Below are 25,235 nucleotides of genomic sequence, written 5' to 3'. Positions count from 1 at the left end.
CGCAGTGAACTCGGGAGGCTTGTGTCACTCACTGCCTCACTCAACAAATGGAGCTGTGCCCATGGAAAACCAAGACCCGGATGCAGGTGAGCCTCCGTTGTCACACCCTCTGCCCACTGCAGCCTCCTGGCTCCTTGTGCTGGTCACTTCCCAGAGCGTGGGCAACCTGCCGTCCTGATGGGACGATGGAGTGTTCCAGGCGATGGGGCGAGGGGCTGAGGATGGAGGGGAGCCCTGATCACCTTGTCTGTGCTGTCTCCTCATTGTCCTTCACACGCCCATTTACTCTTCTCCCTGGTCTGGGGGTTGTTAGGAGGAGGTAGGGAATACCATCCGTGTCTTCCAGGGACAGGCCAGTGACCTGTGGCTTGTATGAATTCTTCTCACTGACCTACCCTGAGAGGATCAGACCGTACTCTTTTTCTTCCTCCTCCCTCTAATTATCCTATCAGTTTCTGAATGTCCTCTTCCCCCTTCTCTACCTGTTAAAAGGAAGTCCACTCAACCTTCAAGGTCCAATGCCAGTATCTTCTTCTGAAAGGTTGCTTTTCTCCCCCTCTTCCACCCTCAACCCAGGCAAGCCTACTCGCTCCCTCTACGTTTCCACATGATGTCATTATACACACGGTGGAACACCTGCCACGTTCACATTCATTCAGAGTTGGTTGCTCTGAGGGCTTGTTGAGGACCTCATTTAGATTAGTATTAGTACTAATACTAATTTAGATTAGTATTAGATTAGTATTACAGTGCCTAGAACAGAGCCTGGTGCATAATACATGCCCAGTGGGTATCTGGTAAGTAAATTAATGAATAAATATATAAGTAAATAAATAAAGCACATCATTTGTGCCCTCCTACAAATAGTGAAAGATATTTATAAACTCCATAAATATTTAAAATTGCTTCCCTCTTTATGGTGTGGTACTTGATGAGAATACTATTCTAAATGTGTCTTATTAAATCTTTTTTATGCCTATGGAATTTTTTTTTTTGGTCAAAGGTGATAAATTTTAAGAGAAGAAGCCATGCCTTTTAAAAAATGAAGTTTTATAAAGCCATGCATTGCCAACGTGTGCTCAGCAGAATATCCGTTCCCCTGGGTGGTCACAGTTGTTAAGGAAGAAAGGATTTGGAGGCCAAATGAAGCTTAGGAAAGGCTAGGTTAATCAGGTTTCTCTAATGTGGGATGTCTCAAAGCTTCCATACGATATTGTTCGGGAATATTAGCAAGATTGACCTGTAATCTTGGCGTACTTCTGTAACCGTAGCTACAGTGTGGTGCGCCTAGTAGGGTTTTGGTGTTTTGTTACTCATCGTTGACGTTCGTCTGCTGCCTCGATGTAGAGCCCTGAGAGCGGGTGAGCGCTTCCGTCTGTGACGAGGCCTCACTTCTTCACCACCTTCTCCACGTGTGGAACCTCTCCTCTGCAAAGATGAGAGAAAAATTAAAAGGAATTAAAACATTTCCAGACACAGCACGTATCCCACACCACCAGTGGGCTATGCAGCAAATGACTGTGGTTTTAGAACTATCCTGTGAGCCGCAGCGGCTCTGCGGTAACCTCTCGGGACTGTCCAGACGTGCCAGTTCTCTGCACAGTAATTACCAACTCTCTCCTTGGTAGATTCACTGGTGTCTAGGAATAATTGCTAGGGAACTCAGATTTTCAAATTTATGAGAGGCAAACAACCTTGTATTTACCTCGGGGGTTTATCAGGAGATTCAAACTGTGCTGGGTAAAGGATGCTATTGATCCCAGATATATGGGGAAGATCTTGAATTTTCACCTTGGTATTTTTCTCAATGGGTGAGAGCCCGGCTCACTAGATTACGGTGCAAAGACCTATGGGGGAGCATTCTGTTTTTCTCAGGGCCTCTTCCCTTCCTGGAGATTTGCGATAGCGGTAAACCTGACTTAACTCGAGCTGGAACCCTTTGTTGTCTTTAACTGATGCTGGCTAATTGGTACCATTGGTGAGGAGGAAGAGGAATAAGATTCAGATTGGTCCAATCAGAATTCTGACCCGTGCCTTTGGTGTTTGTCCCCTAGAGATCTCAGGGAACACAGAGGACATCCCTCTGGTGCGCTGGAGACAGCAATGGCTGGAGAACGGCACTTTGCTTTTTCACATTCATCACCAAGATGGTGCCCCCAGTCTCCCTGGACAAGACCCAACGGAAGAACCCCAGCATGAGTCAGCAGAAGAAGAGCTGAGGATCCTTCACATCTCCGTCATGGTAAGAGCGCCATGGCTTTAGCCTCTTGGGTCATAGCTGATGTTGTCCTGACACAAAGGGACTTGGTGCCATAGACACAGCTCTGCAAAACCCACTGCACCATGGTCATTGCTCCTGTGAATAAGTCAGTGTCCCATTTGTGGGAACTGTCTCCACCCGTGGTGAAGTAAAAGTTGTGATTGTTTCTGTACCGCCATTGCCCAACTGTTCGCCTTGGGAACGTGCCTAGATATGGGGTGACTTTTACAGATGAGAGACAGTATCCGGTGGGGGCACTGGGTTGTCTTAGAAAGGGGTTATTCAGGGGTGCCCGGGTGGCTCAGTCGTTAAGCATCTGCCTTTGGCTCAGGTTGTGATCCCAGGGTTGTGGGATCAAGTCCTGCATCGGGCTCCCTGCTCGGCAGGAGGCCTGCTTCTCCCTCTCCCACTTCCCTGCTTATGTCCCCTCTCTCGCTGTGTCTCTTTCTGTCAAATAAATAAATAAAATCTTAAAAAAAAAGGGGGGGTGTTATTCAACTATAAAGCAGAATATCTTATAATAGTTGCTCCATCCGTGTCTGTGGAATGACTGAATTGCCAGGCTCCTTGCCGCTACCAGTCCCTCTTCTCTCTTTTCCCAGGGGGGAGAAAGTCAGCATTTGGCTTCCTCACCTCTTACAACGAAGGGCCCGTCAATACATACTTGCTCTTCTCTGCAGCCTAGCTCAGAATGTCACTGTCGGCATCCCTTCTACTGAGAACTTTGAGGCTTCAAGAAAATGAGCAGATTCTTTCTAAAATTCTAGGTGCTTTCTAAAATTCTAGTAAGTGCTCCAAGGGCAGGCAGGGGTTCTGTTTGGTGATTTTTTGATGTCTTCTTAGCACTTAGAACAATGCATTCAGATAATTAATGCTTGGTAATAGTTGCGGAAGAAATGAATGAATTTCCCCAGTGGAGATAGAAAATGCCTGTTTTGCTTGTGGTAGATCTTTCATGTATTAGTATTATATTGGTAAAACCTAATATATCACTTGGTTTGAGGGCAGCCTGAGAGCAAGCAGGCCGAGGCTGGACTGGTTTCCTGGGCCATATATGCAGGAAGGCATGGGTTGCTTCACGTTTGTGAAACACTATGGAAAACCAGTCTAAGTCTTGGTCTAAACTCTTATCTATTCCTCTGGTACCAACATGACATGCTATTTAGTTCTGTGTATCAGATTGGGAGAAACTGAGCACATTTTAGATATATAAAAATTTCCATCACCCGAGTATTTGGCTTTGAAACTCTCCCCGGAAAATCTCTGATAAAAATCTCAGAATCCAAGTCTTCTATTTCTTCCCCCATTGGTGTTCCCATGAACAGCTGGCTTGCTAGATGTCCTATGTGGACACAAGCTACTTTATTTAAACTATATGGTCAAGAAAAGAGTCCTCGAAGGGCACGTGGAGGTTAAATCTGTGTCTAGATGTGTGAGAAGGCAGGCAGAGAAGTGAGATTGTTCTGCCTCGTGTTTCCAAATTAATTGAAGTTTATGATAAGGCAGGTGCCCTACTCATATATCCTTATTTATAGACTAACATTTCCTCTCTCGGGGAAGCTTGTCTTCTTTAATGTAGCTTGTAGTGTCCAGAGAGTGGTGAGAGCAGGCAGATCAACTGAATCAATCCTGGCATTGCCTGGAGTGAAGATGCAGAGGCTACATTGTCTTCACATTTATGGTACAGTCTGATTGAAAAGAAAGGCACAATGGTGGACTTCCCACCAGCCATTCCCATACTCCCATCATTGTGGAAAGCGGTCATTATCATGGATGGTTTTTGCTTCATTTTGTTTCTTTTGGTCTAAGACCATTTCAAGGAATGAGTCATCACACCAAAGAAATGTTTAAGGTGTAGACAAGTGTCTAGAGTGTCCCAAGAACTGATATCAGGTGTGATTGTGTCTGAAAGAGAGACCCTGGCTACAGGCGGTTAAGATGGGCAAGGGGTCAGAAGGTGTGTTTGGTGGGGGCTGGAGGAGTAGTGTGAGCATCCACAGAAAGACGGTCTAAAGCTGGTTCCAGTTGCTACGTTCCATCTTGGTGTGGCAAGGATCCTACGTTCTGCCCCCAGAATAATGTGTTTTAGTAAGTTCTCTCGAGAAGTGTATGTGTATATATGTATGTGTGTATATGCACATGCGTGTTTGTGGGCGGGTGGGTGGCGGTAAAGCTAGAAATGTGCCAATCAAGGATGCCAAAGGATTTGAGGACATGGTTTGTGCCCTTAAAATATAACAACTGCTATGAGGAGCCCTACCTTATTAATGCTTTTTTTTTGAGGCCCTCCCGAGCAGGGATTAATGGACCATAGGCACTGAAATGGAAAGAGAGCAAAAGCCAGCCTTCAACCTGTCTCTGAAATCTTTCCTTCATATGCTACCGATCACCCATGGAAAACCAGCAATGACATTCTGTCTTCCAAATAAAATGGAAGAAATTGTTCCTGCAGCTTTACTTTACTTTATTCTATGTTATTTTTCATTCAGCTGGAGGGGAGAGAGGTTAAAAGTGCATGGGCAAAGGGTAGGGGTAGGCAAGTCTTGTGTTTGTGGCTTGACCTCTTCGATATGGATAGGCCCACATCTCGATGAAAAATTCAGGAAGGCTGTTGACTTCTGTAAGAAAACAGGAATCCCAAGGTAGAATGGAGACAGAAGTACTCCCTCCCATCCTTGTCAAAGATGGTGTGGTCAACAGAGTCTCATTCAGCCTGGGGTTGCCGCCTCACCTTGCCCCATTCTCATTCCATGCCATACACCCTTGCTCAGTGCCTTGCCTATCCCTCAGGTTCTTTTCTAGACACAGTTTCAAAGTCTAAAGTTGCGTGTCTGCCCTTAGCTTAGAAATCAAGCCTGAGGGTATCCTGTTTGAGGATGTCGTTCCTAGAATCTCTGATGGCTCCTTCTTAAGAGACTCAGGGACTGGTAGACTTTATCTGATACCCTTTATACCATATCCTTTGGAGGTGAAGTAGGCAGCCATCTGAGCCCTCTAGAAAGAGAGTATTATGAACATCAGAAGATTTTTGCAGTCCTTTGACTAGTAAAGCTGTTGGGCAGCAGAATGCACTTACACGAAATTTTATTATCCAAACCCTGTTAGTTATGAAATGATAACAGTGAGCTATTTTTCATTAACTATAATGATCGATACTGATGCGGTTTTCAGTTTGGATCCAAATAACATAATTTGGAAAAGAGAGAAGTTAAGGTGATTATCAAAACATGAATACACCCAACCTCTTCTCTCTTGTTAAGAAAATGTATATTTAAAAGCTTAACGGGTAATTCTAAATATTTCCAATATGTGTCAAGGGAATTAATGGTTCTGTGAAAACCTTCGGGTTTACATTTCTCTCATGTATTTACACTTTTCTCATCCATATTGCCTCAATGCAGGGACCACTGTTTATTTTTATATTTTGCATTTACTGCGTTTAGTTTTAAACACAGAGTGTAAGTAATGAGAGACGGAAAGGCAAAGGGAAACCTTTTCTGTATCCATGTAACACTCTATGAATGAGAATTGGGGAATTCTCTCTTACACTGTGCCCACTAAAAATATACCATCAGCAAAATTGTGGGCTTGCAGAAAACCAATACCTCGGCTGGGAACTTGGCAATTTAAAACTTTGAAAAACCTTTTGCTTTTCTTATTTTTCAATCACATCCTAAAATTTTTGAATTATTTTTTCCAAAGAGGTACTCTTTCCCTCCTGAAATTGTATATTATTGCTTGGAGGGTTAAACAATGGGTTTTAACCTCCTGCACGATTCCAATGGGGGCTGAAGAGATTTATTTTGAATTTTGCAAGATAATTGACATAGAAAACTACTGAGGTACACAGGAGTACTCTTTTGCAAACTCTTGAACAACTGAAAGCAAAATCATCAAATGAAAATTGATGTGTGAATTTAAATCCAGAAGTCAAAAGAATTTTTCAGGGATAAGCAAATTGTTTACTCCATAGAAGATCAGGTTTTATTATGACTTTACATTAGATATTCAGCCTCTGTGGATTTAAATTTCCATATTGTACTTTGGCTAATTTGCCATATGATCCACATTTTTCTTCTTAAAGTATGCAAAGGAATTGAATGGTGCATAATAGCATTTTAATGTATTATCTATATATTTCATCTCTGTAATTAAAGATGGCAATGTTAATAGACTTCCTATATGCATATAGGTTGGTTAAATACATTTTTCACAGCAAGTAACCTTTCAAAAATGCTTAAGTTTGATACATGTTTTTTGCAGTGATAACTCCCACTGGTAGATAATCTTTCTTAGTTCAGCCTTCTTAGGCCCAATACAATAGTTGTAGGGAAAGATAATCTTTGAGCGTTTGTTGATCTCCCTGAGGATTGTGTAGCTAGAGCCCATCACTGAAGGCTGGGTGTTGCTGAAGACCACTAGTCCTGGCTGGGTGGAGCCCACTGGCCAGTGTCTGCAGGTTCCTGTGACCCCCAGCTGCCGGCTTCTTGGGTGTTTCTAGGCACCTTGTTTCTGGGAGCCCCAAGTGAGCCCTGGACACATAGTTTTCTTTGGGAGAAACAGCGTAGAGAATTAAAGAAGGCCGCAGGTGCTACCGTGGAGTCCCAGTGTCCAGGAAATAGAATGGACTCTTCAGAGAAGTCCCATCCTGGGGGTGTGACACGTGGGCCGAGTCAGTGCAAAGCCGAGGGACTATACCTGCGGGGTCTCCAGGATTGTGTTTCCAGGACTATAGATAACCGTGTGCATCCTTGCTCAAGTTCAGTTCAGCTGCCTATGCATCACGTGTTCTGTTGCTGGAAGCTGTCTGCACTGCACTCCTAAAGCTCGGGGACGTCTAGGGGCAGTTCTACGTACGGTCATTGCTATGTGCCACCAAGACCATCAGTTAATTATTAAGTGTCTGTGGGCACAGGAGAGCTGGATGCTTTCTCTGTCTATTCCTTTGCCTTCAGCTAATCTGTTACAGAAGTTGATTAGCAAATTCATTAATAAGGGTCACTTTTACATCTCTGTTGTCAATTTGTATCATTTGCTCAGTTCAGCGGAGGGTGCCCTAATTTATCAGGGGCGATCCTTCTGATCTTTAGAAAGAAATGGGGGAGTTTAGTCATATCTTGCACTACCACAAAGGCTAGAACTAGAGTAATGATGGAGTCAGTCAGAAGAACATTCCTAGCAATTCAAGCCTCCATCATGAAGCAGGACTGATTCTCGGCCATCCCCCCACTTGCCAAAGCCATTGTTGTGTACTTGGCTTTCCATGACAAAAATGGTGGGCAGTTCCTAAAAGAATCAGCAAGATCCCTACCAACAAGACCTCCTCACTCTTGGAGTGTTCCTGACAGACTGAGGTTTGAAAGATAACACGCCCGGGCCCGTTGGGGGCTATCCCAAGTGCCGAGGGAGGATTGGTTTATAAAACCTTCCCACCTGGCACCGTGGTTTGGCTGTGCAACTCTTGCCAAGGCATATTAGGTACAGGTACCTGTAAGTCCATCCGCCATTCTGGTTGACGAGCTGTTGTGAGTGTTAACTGCCCTCCCATATTCCTGTTAGAGTGGGAGCTGGGGTGTGTGGGAAAGAAACACTGGGCTTAGGGTTGGAAGATGAACTCCAGAACCTGGCTTTACTCCTTCAGGTAATCCACTGACTTTTCTGGAAGCTTCCCACTTCATCTGTGAAATGGATCCATTCACTGCTGAGGCTTTTTAGTTTCAAAAAATGGAAATGTACTCAGGCCTTCTCTGTAATGGAGTTTGGACTATAGAAATTCACATGGAGTTAAGGGAGACAGGAATCTTCAGATTTAAAAAAAAAAAAAAAAAATTCCCCAGAGCAGAATTTCATGGAGCCTGGAGCTGGGAGATGGTGCAGGGTCCAAGTCACCCTGTCGGCCCCCAGCCTCAGCAGTTCTGTGGTTTGGCTCTTTGGTGTCTGTTTTCTTTGCTCTTGTTGCCATGAATTAGCTCCTTTGCCCAGTCCAATCTGTAAATCTCACCCTTACTGTGACACTTTAAATGTTTGTACTATCCATTTACTCATCAGCTCCCCTCACGTATGGCCCCTCCTGATCCCTGCAGCTTTCCAATGTTTCCAGCTTTGTCCTTGCAGCTGCCAGATTCCCCGCTTTCCTCCACGTATTCTAACTCCGTAGGGAGACAAGCAGAGGGACCAGCTAGTGACTGCAGTTCCTTTTTGTTCAGAGCTTTTCCTATGAAGTTATCCCATAGGAGGATGTAACCCTCACCTTCTCCCACTGGCTATTGTTATGGGGAGGTTGGCTTAGGTGGCACAGAGCATGATTAGTCCTGCTCCAGGCTCAGCTCAGAACCATTTTCTTTAGCACAAGCTGAGAAGCCATGATTCCATGATTTAACTGTCTAATACAGTGGACATATACTTCTAGAGATGCTTGGAGAACAGAAAGATGCTTTTGTCGTCATCATCACCATCCTTATCATTACTGTCATCATCACCATCACCATCATCACCACCATCATCACCATTACCATCATTACCATCATCATCACCACCATTACCATCATCATCACCATCACTGCTGTTACCATCATTACTATCATCATCATCACCACCATCATCACCATTACCATCATTACCATCATCATCACCACCATCACCACTATTACCATCATTGTCATTGTCACCATCATCACAACCATCATCACCATCATCATCACCATCACCATCATTACCATCATCACCATCATCCCCATCACGGGCCACCACCACCATCATCCTCCTCATCACAGTTTTATTATGTATTTACCAAGTGCCAGACACTACTTTAAGTACTTTCAATATCTGTTGCCTTATTTTTTATTCTCATCACACTATGAGGTAGGGCTTGTTATCATCCCATTTTATAAATGATGGGTCTGGGAGCCAGACAAGCGAAGTAACTCAAACAGCTGTTTGACTCAAACAGCTGTTAGTTTATGGAGCCAGGATCTACATTGAGGTAGTTGTCAGAGTTTAGACTCTATGCTGTAAGAAGCACCCAGCTCACATTCTGGACAATGGTGAGTGTTCGATATGTATTTATTACATGTCCTTTTACCAGCTTTTGTTGTTTTGTCCACTTTTGACTGCTGAGATTCATCTGACACTTTTTCCTATCGTTACTTCCAAACTAATAATTCTATGAGCGCTAGGACCCACAACCACGGTGGAATATAGATCTTTTTTCCTGTAGCTACACCAGGCAGCTAACCCCAAAAGCTCAGATTCAGTTCAGCTTGGCTACATCCAGCTGCTAACCTTGGCTTCAGCCACCCCACCCCACAGCTGGCAGCAGGCTTATTGGCAGGGAAGGAAAGAGGGCAGTTAGGGACTTCCCACTCTAAAATTGTGAAAGTCATAGAACAATAGGCTTCTTCATTTACATACATTTACACTTTCGTAGTAAGGTTAAAAAAAAAACCAAAACGTTTTAAAAGCACTGTTGACCTATCATTGATTTAAAAAGGTCATTGACTCATTTATTCATTTAGCTATGGATTCTTTACCAGTAGGTACACACACACACACACACACACATACACACACACACACACATATCTACTAAGGAGATAGAAAATTAATAAGACAACATTCTGCTTTCAAGGAACATTTAACATATTATTAACACTTCATATTTGAGGATGGCCTCTGGCAGAACTGGGAGCCACTGGGAGCCAGGTGGAGTGTTCTTTTTCATTTCTTTACATGTTTTACATCCTCTTTACAACATTGTTCTTCTCTTTCCTGAAGCTCATAGGGGCCTTAAGTTGCCTCTGTTTCTCCAGACGGCAAGGAAAATAGCTAAGAGGCCACATTTTCACAAGGATACTATTTTTTAACAACATGATGTAATACTCTGTTCAGCAATTTAGCCCACTTGATATAGAAGCCAACAAATTACTTTTAAGTACTTGGTTCCAAAAATCCCTGAAGGTCCTTTTGAAAGCAGGAGTCATAATCTCTGTGGGGTTTAAATTGATCTGAAGAACTGGTAATACTTCTAGTAATGAAGCTCACATTTCCCTTACTGGGTCCCAGACAATTAATGGGATCATTTTCGTGCATCGTTTATCGATCAACTCCCACGGCCTTTTGAAACAGATAACAATTCTCCCACTTCTCAGATGGGAACACTGAGACTTAGAGAAAGTAAATCACAAATCCAAGGTTATATAGGCGGAGCCAGGATTCAAGGCAAGTGTATCTGACTCCAGACTGCATTCGGCTAGGACGGCGTTGCTGGGTGGCATCAGGGTTACCCAGTTTCTCCAGTTTTTGAGGATATCGAATAATTCTGCTTCTCCTAGCTGGCACAGTAGAAACCCTTCCCTTGATGAAAATTAGGAGAGCACATAGAGAACTGGGCAAGTTATCATCATGGTGGAGTCTCTGAGGCACTTGGAAAGGTGAAGATTGGATGGAACGAAGGGCGTAAGCATTGCAAAGAAGCCTGGGCTTGGCTCTGAACAAAGGTTATGGAGAAGCCGAGAAGCCAGTGAAGATGTGAGTCCTGCGGTATTGAACTTGAGGGCCGTAGTTTTTTATAGCAAGTCTTCACTCTCAGAGAGACCAGTTTAAATACTAGTTCTACCACTGATTAGATGTTCTAGTGTCCTTGGGTAAATTACTTAAAACTCTCAAAACTCACTTTCTTTTTTTATAAAATGGGAATGATAATAGATCCTGCTTCTTCAAGCTGTTGCGATGGTTAAATGAGATGATTCTTACTAAGCACTTCCTACAGTGCCTGACCCATGGGAAGTACCCAGTAAATATTCCCCAGGTAAACTCTTGGGGTGCCATGCAAGCTGGCTGTAACAGTTCCGTGTGCGGTGTGTTACCCTGGGGCCCGCTGCCTTAGGGAACCAGAAAAGCAGCTGGGATCATAGCAACCTTTTACAGGAGTCCTAGAGGAGTTGTGCTCGGGGACAAGATTTGAGGCAATTATGGACCTCAGGGCAACAGAGCGGGCCTGTGACGAAGCTGGGACATGGTGTTGTACATCTAGGGCATTCTGAAGCCACTTCTGTTTCCTTGTTTACAAGGTTCCCTAGCAACTGTCCTATGGTTGGGGATGATAATCCCAGCTCCAAACTTCCCTGGAAGGAGTTCACTGATTTATTTATTTTTTTCTCAAACCCCATGATGTCATCATGGGAATTCCTCTTCTGCTCAGGTATCTACACATACACACAGAGGTTGTTGTTACTTACATTTGTGACAGGGAAAAGAAGGCATAGACTGGTGGGTGACCTTCATGGCCAGCATTGGTGGAGAGACTCAGAGTTCGTATTCTGAAGACTTTTATCTGTCCTCGAGCTTGTGCTGCCCGTGTCTAAAGTTTTGTGATTCTTTCACGGACCTGAAATTTGCTTTTAAATCTGCCCTCAAGCCCACCCTCACAGGTGCTTGCTGGAGACAGTAGCTTTGGATGTAGTAGATGCTGGCAGTTGTGTGCCCACGGAGAGAACCCAACCTGGATAACAGCAGGAAACTAGGCGACGGGTCTGAGAAGGGGCTCATGATAACCATTTCAGCCTTGCAGACTGTATGAACTCTTGCCACTGTAGGGCCAACCTTATACACTAAGTAAATGGATGAATGTAGCGGTGTTCCAATAAAGCTTTATTTATAAAACGAGCAGTGGGCCCATTTGGCCTGGAGGCCGTAGTTTGCTGATCCCGATCTGGTACATTCTGTTTTGTCTACAGATCCTAAACAGATACTAAAATCCTAACGACTTGGCCTTGGCGGAAGTGATAGGGTCCCATTTGCAGAAGAAAAGGTAATAGTTTGCTAGTTTAAGTCAGACTCCTGTGGATTGATGATAATTGTCACTTAAGGCAGGCATTGACAAAGATTGTTCTTGCTACAAATTCAAGGCACAAATTCAGGTAAAATGCAAGCACATTAGCCTCCCCTGAGAGGTATTGATAGGTTTAGGAAAGACAGAGTTGATGAAAACAAAAATATGCTTAGACTTGACAAGAGAATTATAAACAAGATGCCAATTAGGAAATTCGCTGTTTTGTTCCTTCCCCGTGAAGCTGATGGCTCCTGGTTGGTTTCCATTTTGACATACACAGTTGACTTTCGTGAAATGTTTAAATATGTTAAAACGGCCCCTTAGACCGAAATACCTAATACAAGTGTACATGCACGCAGAGAAGTAGATTATGGTTCCAGACATGTCACCATGCATTTGGTTTGTGATACGTAAGGACTTTAAGAGTTAGCGGTGGCTGTCTGCCTTGTTTATGCGGCTGAAGGTGGACGAGGCATTTTAAGGCCTCACGTCATAAAACCGCCTTACCGCATACCCTGTCAAGTACGCACTCAAGTTCATTGGAAGTCTTGCCTGCATGAGTGGCTGATGTCAGTAGCTCTCCTGCAGGCTGCCCAGGAGTCTCCACGGCACAGCTGACGAGGTCAGGAGCTTCCTGCTGCCGCCTTGCTATTTACGACCCTCCCGATACCTCTGTCGCTGCTGCTGACATCCGTGAATAGCAAGGGATGAGTCAAGTCGCCTTCTAACTTGGGAGAATCAGATGCTCAGTTAATTGATACATTGAACTGTGGCTGACAGCAGTGGGGGCTTCAAGGAGCAGTATCTGGGACTTCTGGGCATGGCTCCCAAGGCCAGAGTTGGCTTAAGGTGAACTTCACGGTAGTTCTGCTGTCCCCTAAAGCACCGTAAGGAAGACACGGGGGTCAGACACCAGGTGTTTGTGAAAGGGCTCAACCGCTTTGTTTCCTTCCTCCCTCTAGCTCGTCTGAGCAAGACGATGGAAGGCTTTGGGGCTAATACATATAAGCATTTGGGATGTGGAAGAGGGAGTGTGTCGGAATTTGACATTGCCGGAACATGGACACGTTCCTACGAAGCGAGATAAGCTGCCACACAGAACAAATGCAGGAGGCTTTGTTGATTTGATTTGATTCTTTTTAGTCCCTACATGTTGTGGAGTCACGTCACTGTGTTAGGGCTCTGCTGGCCAGAGCAAGTGGCCTCAGCCCCTGAGAGTTCCAGGCTGCCCCGGGCACGACCGCCTCCCTTTGACTCCTCCTGGGGCTGGGGTGGGCGGCACCACCGTGTCCCAGCCGAGGCTCTGCTCAGACCCTCCAGAGCAGAGGGAGTCAACGGCGTCGACTCACCTAGACGGCGTTTTTCTCTTCTTCCCTCCACAGTGATAAATGCTGGGCCTGGAAGACAAACAGACCCCCGAATTAGAAGTCAGGAGGCTTTTGTGATAGGCCTTTACCCCACGAAGGTCTGAGACTGCAGCCAAATGTCTTCACCTTCCAGAGTCTTTTTCCTCAGCTGTAAATGAGTATTCTCAAAACTTTAGGCATTCAGAGTGTGCCATATTTTTTTTCCCCCAATCTATTCTCATATTCTCTGAATATTTTTATTTAAACTGACTCGCTTTTCCCATTTGAACTCATCTTAGCCTTAGATGAAAATGCCAGTAAAATCCTGGGTTTGATGTTACCGTTAATTATTTCAGTAGAGGTTAGGAAAAATACTATTTTATAAAATAATAAAATTAAGATGTCTCCCACTTTGGCCAGCCATTGGCATGGCATCAACCAGGATCGTGGAGGGGCTGTGGGCACTGTGCCTTGGGAACCCCAGGCTGGATGAACTTGGAACTTGCCTCAGGCTCTGACATTGCAGGAGTATGAGAGTGAAGGACATAGGGGACACTAGCAAACCCTGGTTAAATCAGACCTCAGAGTAATGTGCAGAGGAGCTCTGTTCTCTTCTCACAGCCACTCTGCTTTCCTTTGTTTCCCCTTTGTGAACAAGAGATGACGGTCTATGAGGAAAATGGCGGGTTTTTGTGCCTGTAGGTGGGGCTGAGTGGAGGCTGTTCTGCCCTGGGAGAGAGCTGTCCCTTCCCACCATGCTGACCTGTTGAAAGGAGTTTGGTGGCCCGGTGAGCCTCTTCCTGTGGCCCAGTGGGGCGTCTCCTCAGGCACCCTGGGATCTCCCAAGCTGCCAGCCCTGGGCCTCTGTGCTCAGCCAGCTCGTTCCTCACCGTCTGCATGCAGACTCCCTGGACGTGCCCCCACCGGAGCGGGGGGGGGGGGGGCGGGGCTGCTCCAGGAGCCCCCCGGGTGGGGGAGGGGAACGCAGGATGGAGTGGCCTCTGCGCACGGCCCACAGCCTGCAGCCTGGGGGCTTTGGTGGGTCTGAGGAGTCACATCCCGAGCACTTTGAGTACTCTCCGAGGCTGCTTCTCCTTCTGCCCTCGATGACCTCGACGGAGCCGGAGGTGGAGTGATTCCGGCCAGCACAGCTGAGCCGTGGTTTTCTGTGTCTTCCGCACCTGATTGCTTCCGTGGCCCTGGGCGCTGTGTTCTCAGGACAGCAGTTGTGTCTTAGGGGGAAAGGTCGGCTTCGGAAGGAAAATCCCTGCCAGGGCAGCGCCTTGTCAAATAACAGTTCCGGGACCTGCAGGGCACCTGCCAGACTTCCCTTCCACATGGGTCTGGCCATTTCTGAGGACAAGGGCAAGTCAAGTCAATGCCATTCCTCTCCCGGGAAGGAGAGGTCGTCTCTGGTCTCGGAGGCCCCGGAGACTTGCTGTCTTCCTCTTTCCTGCTTCCTCTTCTGCGTGCCCTTTGTGAGTTCCTTGGCCTCTTTGATCCAACTTGCGTCTGATGTTTATTTTCACCTGATTTCATCTAATGAAAAAAGTTGGAGTGGGAAGTGAGCCGTGTAACTATTCCTCTGTGATACTATGAGCGCATTCAAAGGGCTGTTTCTGCATCCAGAAATTTCCACCAGCATCTGTGTCAAATGCTGCCTTACCCAGCTAATATCCTTCCAGGTCACTAGGGTTGCCGAGAAAGAACAGTGAAAAGGAGAAAAATAGTTGCTTCGCTGGAAAATCATTACTCACATATTGCATTTTATTATTTGGGGACAGAAGGCTCTCAGTCTTCCTCCTCATGCTTATTGTGCAGGATACGCTTTTCTGTGCCCTCCTGTTCACTGTGCCTGACCTGCCATGACCTTGGCATTGTCTTCTTGCGTCCCCCTCTTCTCCACCATGTGTATGCATTCCAATCTCAAGTCCCTTTCAGGTCCTATACCCAGTGCGTCCACCTGGCCACCTCTCTGCATCTTTCAATGAGAGACCACGCCTCCCCCTTGGTTTCCTCCGGCGGGGCCCACAGGAAAGGCTTCTCTGAGCTTCTCTTCTGGCTAGTGTTTGTTTCCATCCAAAAGCAGTTTTGATGAGTCTTTTCTTCCCTACTAGACTCCGGACTCCTAACTGGCAGGATCTGGTTGGAGTCTGATTCATCTTCTATTTCTTACAACTACCACCACCACAGTTCACACAAGGAACATCCCCAGTTGGTGTTTGTGAAATGAGTAAAAATTGTTTGTATCATTTTTTTTTTTCCCACTTGGTCCTTGTAACTGTCTCTGGTCCCTGGCCTTGGCGTCTTTCCCACCAGCTTCTGACTGACATTATCTGTCTGTCTGGGTGGTCCACGTGCATTTGGAACAAGACGGGTCAAAGGAAATGCATCCTCCATCTTCCCAAAGGCCCTCTCTACCCCTTGTGCCTTCCATGGTGCAAGGACCACCAATGAGGTCTCCCATGCTAGGTCCACTTTCCTCCCTTTCCCCATTCATTCAGTCTAGCACCAACCTCTCTCTGCTCGTTTTCTTTCCTAAACATCACTGGAAGCCCTGTGTGCCTCCCCTCATCCCTGACTGCTGCTGGCAGACAGGCCCCCATCTCCTCTCACCTGCTCATGCTGCCTTCTCCCTTGGTGCTCTGAGACTGTCCCTCTTACTGCCACCAGCCTGTTCCTGGTAAAATGCAGCTTGGACAGTATCATCTTGTGGTTGAAACACCTTGAGCGGTTCCCTCCACCCTGAAGGGCCAATTCCCAGGTGAGTGTTTCATGAGCAGCCCTCATCCCTGACCACATCTTGGTTTCCACGCTGTCCAGCTCAGGCATCTTTCCTGGATCTCCCCTGCTGTGTCCTATGTCTATGGACGGCCATCTGCATGAGGCAGGCTGAGCGAGGGCTTTTCTGACACTCAGAAAGCTGAGGCTCAGAGGGTTGGTCCAAGGGCTAAAAGGCTGGTAAGTGGCACTGTTGGGGATAGGAGTGCATGGTCAGTCAGCGCACCTGCCCTTGTCTTGCAAGACCTTTAGGGTGATTTTTTTTTTTTTTTTTAGAGATTTTATTTATTTATTTGACAGACAGAGATCATAAGCAGGCAGAGAGATAGGAAGGGAAGCAGGCTCCCCGCTGAGCAGAGAGCCCGATGTGGGGCTCGATCCCAGGACCCTGGGATCATGACTTGAGCTGAAGGCAGAGGCTTTAACCCACTGAGCCACCCACACACCCACTAGGGTGATGTTTTATTTAGGTCTCCTCTCTGATGGTCGGGCTCCTTCCTCCCCACAAACCATCACCTCCCTTCTTCCGTTCACATAATCCTGGAGCAGGAAACTTGGGGAAGACTGTCCTACTGCACACCAGAGCTGGCCAGGTCACAGGGCCATCTTTATCCATCTGTCTGTCATCGTCTACCCAATCTTTTAAGATTGGTTTTTAGTTGGTACTGATCAAAATCACTGTGGAATATTTTCAGAGTGAGGACTTCAGTCCTGAGTGCTCCAGGCATGGCTTCAGGACCGGGATGGTGCCCTCTAGTGTTACGAATTTAGAGGGCTTCTCCCTGGACAGACCCTGCCTCTGGGCAGAGCAAAGGGCTCCTCATCTGTTGTCTTCTGCGTAGACTGCATCCACACCTCTGCAGGTCCCCACCACGGCGCCATGTCCCCATCAGTTGTAAAGTGTGGCATCTGAATTTGATACTAATAATGGTAAAGGGCTGAGATTTGTAACTGGTTTCCTTTTCTCCATCAGAGTGGAGTGGGCATTGTAAATGCCTTATATTAAGGTCATTCTCGCTCAGCTTGCAGTCTGGTCTGGTTTCTTGATAGAGAGAGAAGAAACGAGTTACAGCCGGTACTGGGTGCGCCTGTGGGGTGTACCCATTTCAGAGCCCGCATTTGTCATGGTGGGGCGGTGGAGAAAACTGTGGGAAAATGCTGGTCCCGACAGCGTGCGACCCTCTTGCTAAGCCAAATACACTCGCCACACTACAGAATGGGGTTAACGAGATCTTCTCCGTCCTACCTGCAGTCATTCTGCAGAAACAGAAATAGAAATGCAGATATATGTGCATACATAAATACAGATAATGCCTATACTGACAACAACAAAAACCAAACCTTTCGTTTCCCAGAGACGGGACTTTCTTTACACCCTGCCCTTTGTAAAGCATGTGGTACAGATTCTTCCAATAATTAGGGGCTAAATAGATGTTTTATCAGTGGACTTCATGCAGTGACCATTTTCTAGTATACACAAAAATCATTACGTTGTACACCTGAAACTAATATAATGTTGCACGTCAGTTATAGCTCAGTAATAAGAGAAAAAAATGTGGTGACCAATTTCTTGAACCTCCCTGGTGATGAGACTGTCTTCGTGAAGTGTTCTGTGGAGTACAGCAAGAAAGTCTGAGCCAAAGTACAGGCCAGTTAATTTTTCCAGAAAAAAATCGCTGTAGATTTAAGTGAGGCCCCTGGCACCTCGCAGTGGCTTAGTGATGTTACAACCCGTTACGAGCAGGAACGAGGTTGGATAAGTAGAAGCTTTCATGCTTTCTGGAAAGCTCAGCTAATATCCTCTGGGCGATGGGTCTGCAGCAGGGACCTCCTATCTGAACATCGTCGTGGGTGAGGAAGCTGGCTTCCTACCGTAGCTGACTTCTTCCTGGGAGGCTCTGCAGGTAAGGGGATGTGTCAGGACTGGCGGAGGAGCGCGCAGAGAGGGGGGAAGATGGGTTTCCAGAAGGAGGCCTTCGGCTGGGCCGACAAACAGCGTGGAAGTCCCGCTCTTTGTGCTTTATCAACCCGGCCAAGCCAGCTTCCCTACAACTGCCCCAGCGGAGCGCTGTCTTTGCTGAGGCCGGGGCCATGGTAAGTTTTTAAACTGAGGTGCCTGCCTTCAGGTATAGTCAGAGTTGTGAGATAGGACACAAAAGAATTAGGGATTAAAGATTAATTAAGAAATGCCCCCGTATGCTTTAGGAGTGGGGAGAAAAGAGCATGTCTGAGGACTGGAGAAATCAAAGTCGGTTTTGGGAAGGAGAGGGACTTCTGGTGGGGCCCTGAAAGGGTGTGAGGGGCTCAGGCAGAGGTAGAGAGAGGGAGGGCATGTCGGGGGATTGAGAGGGCAAAGGTTCAGGGATAGGAATGGACACGCCCTGTTATCCTACACCTGTCTTCTCTCTCTCCCTGCCTCCTCTCAACCACCCCCTTTCTCTCTCTCCCCCACCTCTCCTATAATAACACTGAATCTTAAGAATAGAAAAAAAATAAATCATTTCTATTAAAAAGTGGGAAAATGAAATCCCACAAACACTGTGATCAGAATTAAATCATAATGATGCTGCTGGTTGGCTGTGAATGGCCCCCATGGGGTCAGCAACACATGCCCGCTCCAGGTACAGAATAATGCATTGTCTGGAAAGTTGATGTCTGACTCTTCAGTTGCCTTGGAAGCAAGAACTCCTGACTGTCTTTGTATCATGGGAGAGTCTCTGGCTAGATCAGGGTGACCTGTGGATTCACACTGCATGATCCAGCCACTGATCAGTAAATCAAAACTGGATCAGAGTTGGACCTTTTGTTACTTGCCCCAGGGGTGGTGGGGGGAGAGCAGGGGTGGCTGGGCCTCAGGTTCCAGCTTCCCTCTGCTCAGGCCCGTCTTTGGCTGGTGAGCCCAAGGGCCTGGTAGATACGATTAGCATCTGGCTGGGAACAAAGTGAGCCGTGGACAGCTAGTGAGGAAGCCGAGTTGCAGATGTCAGGTTCACAGTCAACCTCATCACCTCCCCCTCAAAAGCCAAACACAAGAGAGAAACTGTGGAAAACCAGAAGAACAAAGCCGACATCACGCAGAGCTGGGTGGGTGGGACGCCAGGGAGGGAGGAGGCAACTTTTTTTTTTTTTTTTTTAATTAATCATGGGAAGCATTTGAAGACTTTACAATGGCTTTGCCTGCAAAAATGTAATTAGCCAAAGACAATATGCGGCTGATGCTGGAACTGGTAGTTGAAGGAAGGCTGCCCTCATGAGAACATCAGTGTCTCACCCAGAGATTGCCTTCACAGACCAGGCCTTTTCTCCAGATTTTGTGCATGATTAGTTCCAGGGAAAAATTGAATTATAATAATTTTTTAAGAGGAAGGAATAAGAGCCATGGCACTTAGTGCATGGCCCAAGAAGAGACTCTTCTGACTGTCAGTCATCCCTCTCCCTCCCCTCTTTGATACCAGACAAAGCTTGTTGGCAAGAGCGAGGGGTTTGGAAGATATCTTGGCATAGGACACGCTAATTGTGTTTGTATGTCAGCGTCTCTGCTCTCCTTAATCCCTCCGCATGTTCCCTTTGCTACAGTTCTTCAGCTTTAATATGCATCTTCCTTGGATGCCAAGATTGAGCCACGGCTGGAGCATTACAAGAGCAGTGGCTATGGGTGCCCATTGTTCTCCTCCGCATCGTAGGCCAAGTCAGTTCCAAGGGAGAGGTCCTTTAGGAGCAGAAAGCTGTGTATAACAGTTTTGCTAATTCCTGGATTTGACTAACTTTGAATGACTTGGGAAGTGACCGTTATCATCCTTGGAGTTTTATTTTATTTTATTTTATTTTTAAAGATTTTGTTTACTTACTTGACAGACAGAGATCACAAGTAGTCAGAGAGGCAGGCAGAGAGAGAGAGGGAAGCAGGCTCCCCGCTGAGCAGAGAGCCTGAGTGGAGCTTGATCCCAGGACACTGGGATCACGACCCGAGCCGAAGGCAGAGGCTTAACCCACTGAGCCACCCAGGCGCCCCTCATTCTTGGAGTTTTAATGCAAGACGTGACCTGTAGGCATTCTCCAAATCTGTGGCCAGCCATCTTTCAGGTGACCCGACTGTGACCAGTTCCTAGCCTCCCTGAATGTGTTCAAGTCTAACATTTCCTTCCCAGTCTGTTTTCTCCATGTGCTGCTCTCTTGTGGAAAACATCTACCACTCCTCTTAGGTTTCTGCGCCCAGAATAAGGGCTTCCAGATGGCGAAGACACTGAAGTCTATGTGCATGTGTAGTAGACTGTGCTCAACGAAATGCTTGAGCATCTGTACCTGCCAACCCTGAAGACAGTTGATTTCGCTTAGAAAACCTCTACCCAAGGACAAGTATCTCCATAGATTTTCCCTGCCTGTGTCAGAATGACAGCCTGAATAATGGCCACCATTGACACAATTAAATTATTGCTTGAGATTATGCATTTGGTTAACCCAGGGATCAAGCTTAACTGAGGAGGATTAGGGGCATCCAGGGCAGACCGTGTAGACGTTTGGGAATCTTTCCTTGTATCACCCTAAGGATCATGTGTAAGTGCAAGGCCATACAGGGCTTAATTTAGAGACGATGGAGGTTAGGGAATTGGGCCCTGGGGCCAGGCCCAGTGGCAGGCCCCTTTCTACTTAACCAGGTCATAGAACATCATTAAGATCAGTGGTTGAGGGGCGCCTGGGTGGCTCAGTGGGTTAAAGCCTCTGCCTTCGGCTCAGGTCATGATCCCAGTGTCCTGGGATCGAGCCCCACATCGGGCTCTCTGCTCAGCAGGGAGCCTGCTTCCTCCCTTCTCTCTGTCTGCCTACTTGTGATCTGTCTGTCAAATAAATAAAAAAAAAAAAAAAAAAAAAAAGATCAGTGGTTGAGTCTTGATTTGGCTTCCTACTAACCACCACATAAACCTGAGCAAGTTACTTACCCTCTGATCTCCTGTTTCTCATTGAAAAATGGAAATAGTAATTTCAACTACTTACGTTTATGGGTAGGATTAAATAAAATTGTGTAATTCACCAGGTGCTGTGTTTGGCACATGGTAAATACTTTACGAATGATGGGTATTATTCCTACTTCGTTGCACCGATACTGTAGGGATAAGGCAGTGTGTCCACAGAGTTACAAAATAAGGCAGGAATTTAGGTGGGGGAGATTACGCATGTATAATGGGATTGCTCTAAGAAGCCGAGAACTGCTTTCATGGTGCTTTGGAGACTTTGAGCTCTCCACAAAACTCTCCGCCAGCTCTGTAGGGTTGTCATCTCTCCCAGTGTGGACACTGCCCCATTGGAGATTCCATCATGAGGAGGAAGCTGGGCCCAGCTCCTGAAGACTTGACTGGACTCTGGCACACCAGACCTCATGGCAATTATGATAGAGTTGTGCCTTTCTGTGTGGGCAGGAATACGATGAGGGCCCATACCCAACATGAAGGGGCTTCTACCGGCCCCCTGACTAGCGAGCATCTCTGAATAGCACAGCCTTTAAAGATCCGTCTCATTTTGGGGGGCTCGGGTCAGAGAGGAAAGAAACCTTTTGAAGCTCCACTGGTTCAGAACGTGATATGTACCAAATTCTGGGAAATCTTGACATCTTGATTCTCTCACCCTTCTGTCCCCTACTTTTTTCCATCTGAAGTCACTGGAGTCCTGACAGGTCACTGGAGTCCCCACAGTGACTGGTGTTTAATATTTTCATTTGCTTAGCCCCAGCTGCTGCCCACAGAGCTATTAGGTCTTTGAGACCTCTCACCTCCCCTTGGGCTGGGCTGCCTGACTTTGGGGAGATGGGAGGAAGAGGGGTTTAACAACTCCATTATTTTCAGAGAGAAAGAGGGTTAAAGTCTCATGGTCATTAGCATATACTGTGCCAGCTGCCTCTTCTGTTACTTGTTCAATAATTCCCTTAATGTTTGGTCCTAATGGAGCAGATTATTGTTATTATTTTATTTCATCAAGATCACCTACTGCATAAAAACAAAGAGGAAAGGAGGAAAGGAACGTGGCCAAGAATAAGCATTGAGCATTATCCAGCTGGAGATATTTATTTATTGGCTTCATGCTTGGCTTGTGAAGCTTTGAAGGGCTGGTGCACATAGCCCATGGAGGGAGCCTGTCTCACGCGGCTCTGCCCATGGGTTGCTGTTACAGCGACCTGGAGTGCTTTTGCTTCTCCGCGGACCCTTTTATCTTCCAGCCTGCCTGTGGGACACAGTACACACATTTGGGCATGTGTGTGCACGCACACACCCACACACACTGGTTACATGTGGGGCCAGCCTCTTAACGTAAGATTCTTTGCCCTGTATCCTGATTCCTCCCAGCTGTCCCACTCTGCAGAGATCTAGGCAAGTCTTTGGAATTAGGGGATCCATGAGGGTAGACTTGGACCGGGAACACCTCGCCTATAGCAAGCTGCTTCTGTCCCCACGCCTCCCCCAATGGCACCGGCCTTGGCATTTCCATTAAGGCAAACAATGGGCCCCGCTGAAGCCGCGGAGCATCAGAGAGCTCTGAGCTCCTTACGAACAAATGCACTCTTTCTTTCGCTTTGGGACAGCAAAGTCAAGGTTCTGAGGCAAGAAAAACTCCCAAGAACCAAAAAGGCAGTTCTATAAAAAGAACCTGAAAGAGGACAACTTGAAATAGCCCGGGCCAACTCCAGCACCCTAGCCTCCAGCCTCCTTCCCTGTAGAGCTTCAGGCTCTCTTTAATGAAACTCCTGAAGGCTCCTAAAGAAACTGAAGACAAACTTCCCGGATTAAAGAAGAAAGATGGTGACCAAACCTGATAGAATGAAAACGTTTAGACCTGGGAGAAAAAAACAAAAAATAAAAAGCTATAAAGGTGCATCTCCTCCTGAGAAGAACTTTGTTCATAGCATCTCCAGGTGGAAAGGGCCTTCAGATATGAACCTGCCTAACCTAGAAGGCTCTTAGTCTTAGAGTTTGTCTCTTGCTTATGGAAGGCTGTCTTTATCCCGCCACCCCAAATGGCATTTTAATGAGAGAAGTTCACTTATTCCCTGAGCTTTGGGTACTTGCACCTGGAAACTTGGGGAAGGGGTCCTGACGCATCTCAGGGCAGCAGGCTAACATATTATCAGCCTCTTGCCCCGGCGAGAGGCTGACAAGGGAGGGCAGGCCTGTCCCCTGCCAGTGGGATGTGCAGTTCACGTCAGAAGCCCCAGAGGACATATTGAGGCCTCTTAATTAACGTGGTGGCCTGTGGCAACTGGAAAGCATTTCCACACGATTAAAGACTTCAGAAAACCCCCAAGGGGAGGTAATGTTCCTAATAATTTATAAATTGAACTCACTACTTAATATGCTTCACATGTTTCTCTTGTCTTCCATTTGGGAAGGAGATGGGCAGGGAATAATGGATTTCTATTCACTGGCCACCACAGAAAAGAGAATCTGCTAGAAGAGCAAACCAAGGGGCCTTCTCTTCTAGTTTCGGTGACTCCTTCTGGCAGGCAGGGGATCCTCAAGGTCAAGAACATGTTACGACAATTTTGATGACATCACCTCATTTCAAAGGCCTTATTGTGGCTTTGGAGCTCCCTCTCAGGGACGCCGTTGGCTAGCTGGCATTGATAGCCCATCTCTGAAGGATCCGCTCCTACGTCCTTGGTCTGTAGTCACCAGCTTTACAGCTCCGGAAGAGCTCACAGGCATTTTCTCCACAAGTAGTTTACCTCTGAGAGCCAGTTCCAGTTTGGCAGGGATCATATGAACAATCAGAAAATTGTCAAGTTGGAAGAGTCGATTCATTTCTTTCAGTCACTTCCTTTGCCAAATGAAAGCCTGGGGAAGGTTCGAAGAAGTTATGCAACTTGAGGGATGCTTGGGTGGCTCAGTCGGTTAGGCGGCTGCCTTCGGCTCAGGTCATGATCCTAAAGTCCTAGATAGACCCCTGCTCAGCGGGGAGTCTGTTTCTCCCTCTGCCCCTCCCCCCACTTGTGTGAGTGCGTGCACACTCTCTCTTTCAAATAAATAGATAAAATCTTTAAAAAAAAAATGTTGGGCAACTTGCACGGAGTCCTTTTGCTGGCTAGCCCTGCTGTTTTGTTGGTGGCCTCTATGCTCTTCGTAACTTAGGTCTAGGTTTCCATGGGGCTCTGGAACACAGGGTCAGAGGAGACCTTGAAGTCATCTATTTACCTCACCCATTTTCTGCCCCTGGAACATTTGGATCTAGATTAGAGTATGACCACAGTTTTTCTCCTCTTGGTCTGTTTCCTTTGAAAGCCAGAGATAGATGTAAGTGATCACTGTCACCTACAAGAGAGGGGCTTTGCCCCAGACCCTCGGGTATTGTTACTGGGTGAACGTAGGAGACATGCGCCACCAAACTTGTCTTATTTCATTCTTATTTTCTAACCACCATTTAATTCCTTGAGGATTATAATTTGAATTCAGTGTGTCCAGTTGCCTTGAGGGATAATTAATTATGTCTCAGACTCAGTCTTCTGGTTATTCCTAGGGTGAAATGAAGCTTTGAAATGTGAACTGATTGATTGGCTGCAGTCCCTTGACAGATGGTAGCTGGAAACATAATCGCAGCTTTTCCGTTTCTCTGCCAAGGGTTCACAAAACCCAGGTGACTCCCTACACTCTGGTGACATTTGATAGAGTGAGATTCTTTATTCTGGGATTTACTGATCATATGATATGGATCAAGGATGAGGGAAGGATTGCACCGGCCCCCGGAGGGATTCCCTGGAGTCCTGTCTCCAGTCCAAGGTATCTTTAGCGACCACAGTTCCTCTGTTATGAGGGGAAACGACATTTCCAGCCCTTGTGATCTGTTTTCATCTTCCGTTTGTGGCTGCATTTACCTTTAAAAACCAAATTACACAGATAATTTCCTCAAACTTGAATGTAAAGTCCATGAGATCAGGGACCATCCCTGTATGATTCACTATGGTATCTCCATCACAGCGATCGCTAGAAACACGCCTTCCCCAAGTGAGTATATACTTGAAAGACTGAGTAATGAATTG

At 46.4% G+C, this 25,235-nt stretch overlaps 1 protein-coding gene across 2 annotated transcripts in view; it reads left to right on the top strand.

The window, feature by feature from the left end:
- The window catches only part of ASTN1 (astrotactin 1), a gene marked incomplete at both ends in the record, with an annotated part of 313,794 nt that overhangs the window by 112,801 nt on the left and 175,758 nt on the right, over positions 1-25,235 (top strand). For both annotated transcript variants that reach the window (XM_080825173.1, XM_080825172.1), the window contains one exon: positions 2,055-2,242. In XM_080825173.1, coding sequence (XP_080681299.1) covers positions 2,055-2,242 — 188 coding nt within the window. The remainder of the gene's footprint in view (positions 1-2,054; positions 2,243-25,235) is intronic.

The sequence above is a fragment of the Martes martes genome, assembly GCF_963455335.1.
Source record: "Martes martes genome assembly, chromosome: 15".
NCBI classification, from domain to species: Eukaryota; Metazoa; Chordata; class Mammalia; order Carnivora; family Mustelidae; genus Martes; species Martes martes.
Note: the sequence above shows the minus strand (reverse complement) of the source record. Positions and strands in the feature narration are given on the sequence as shown.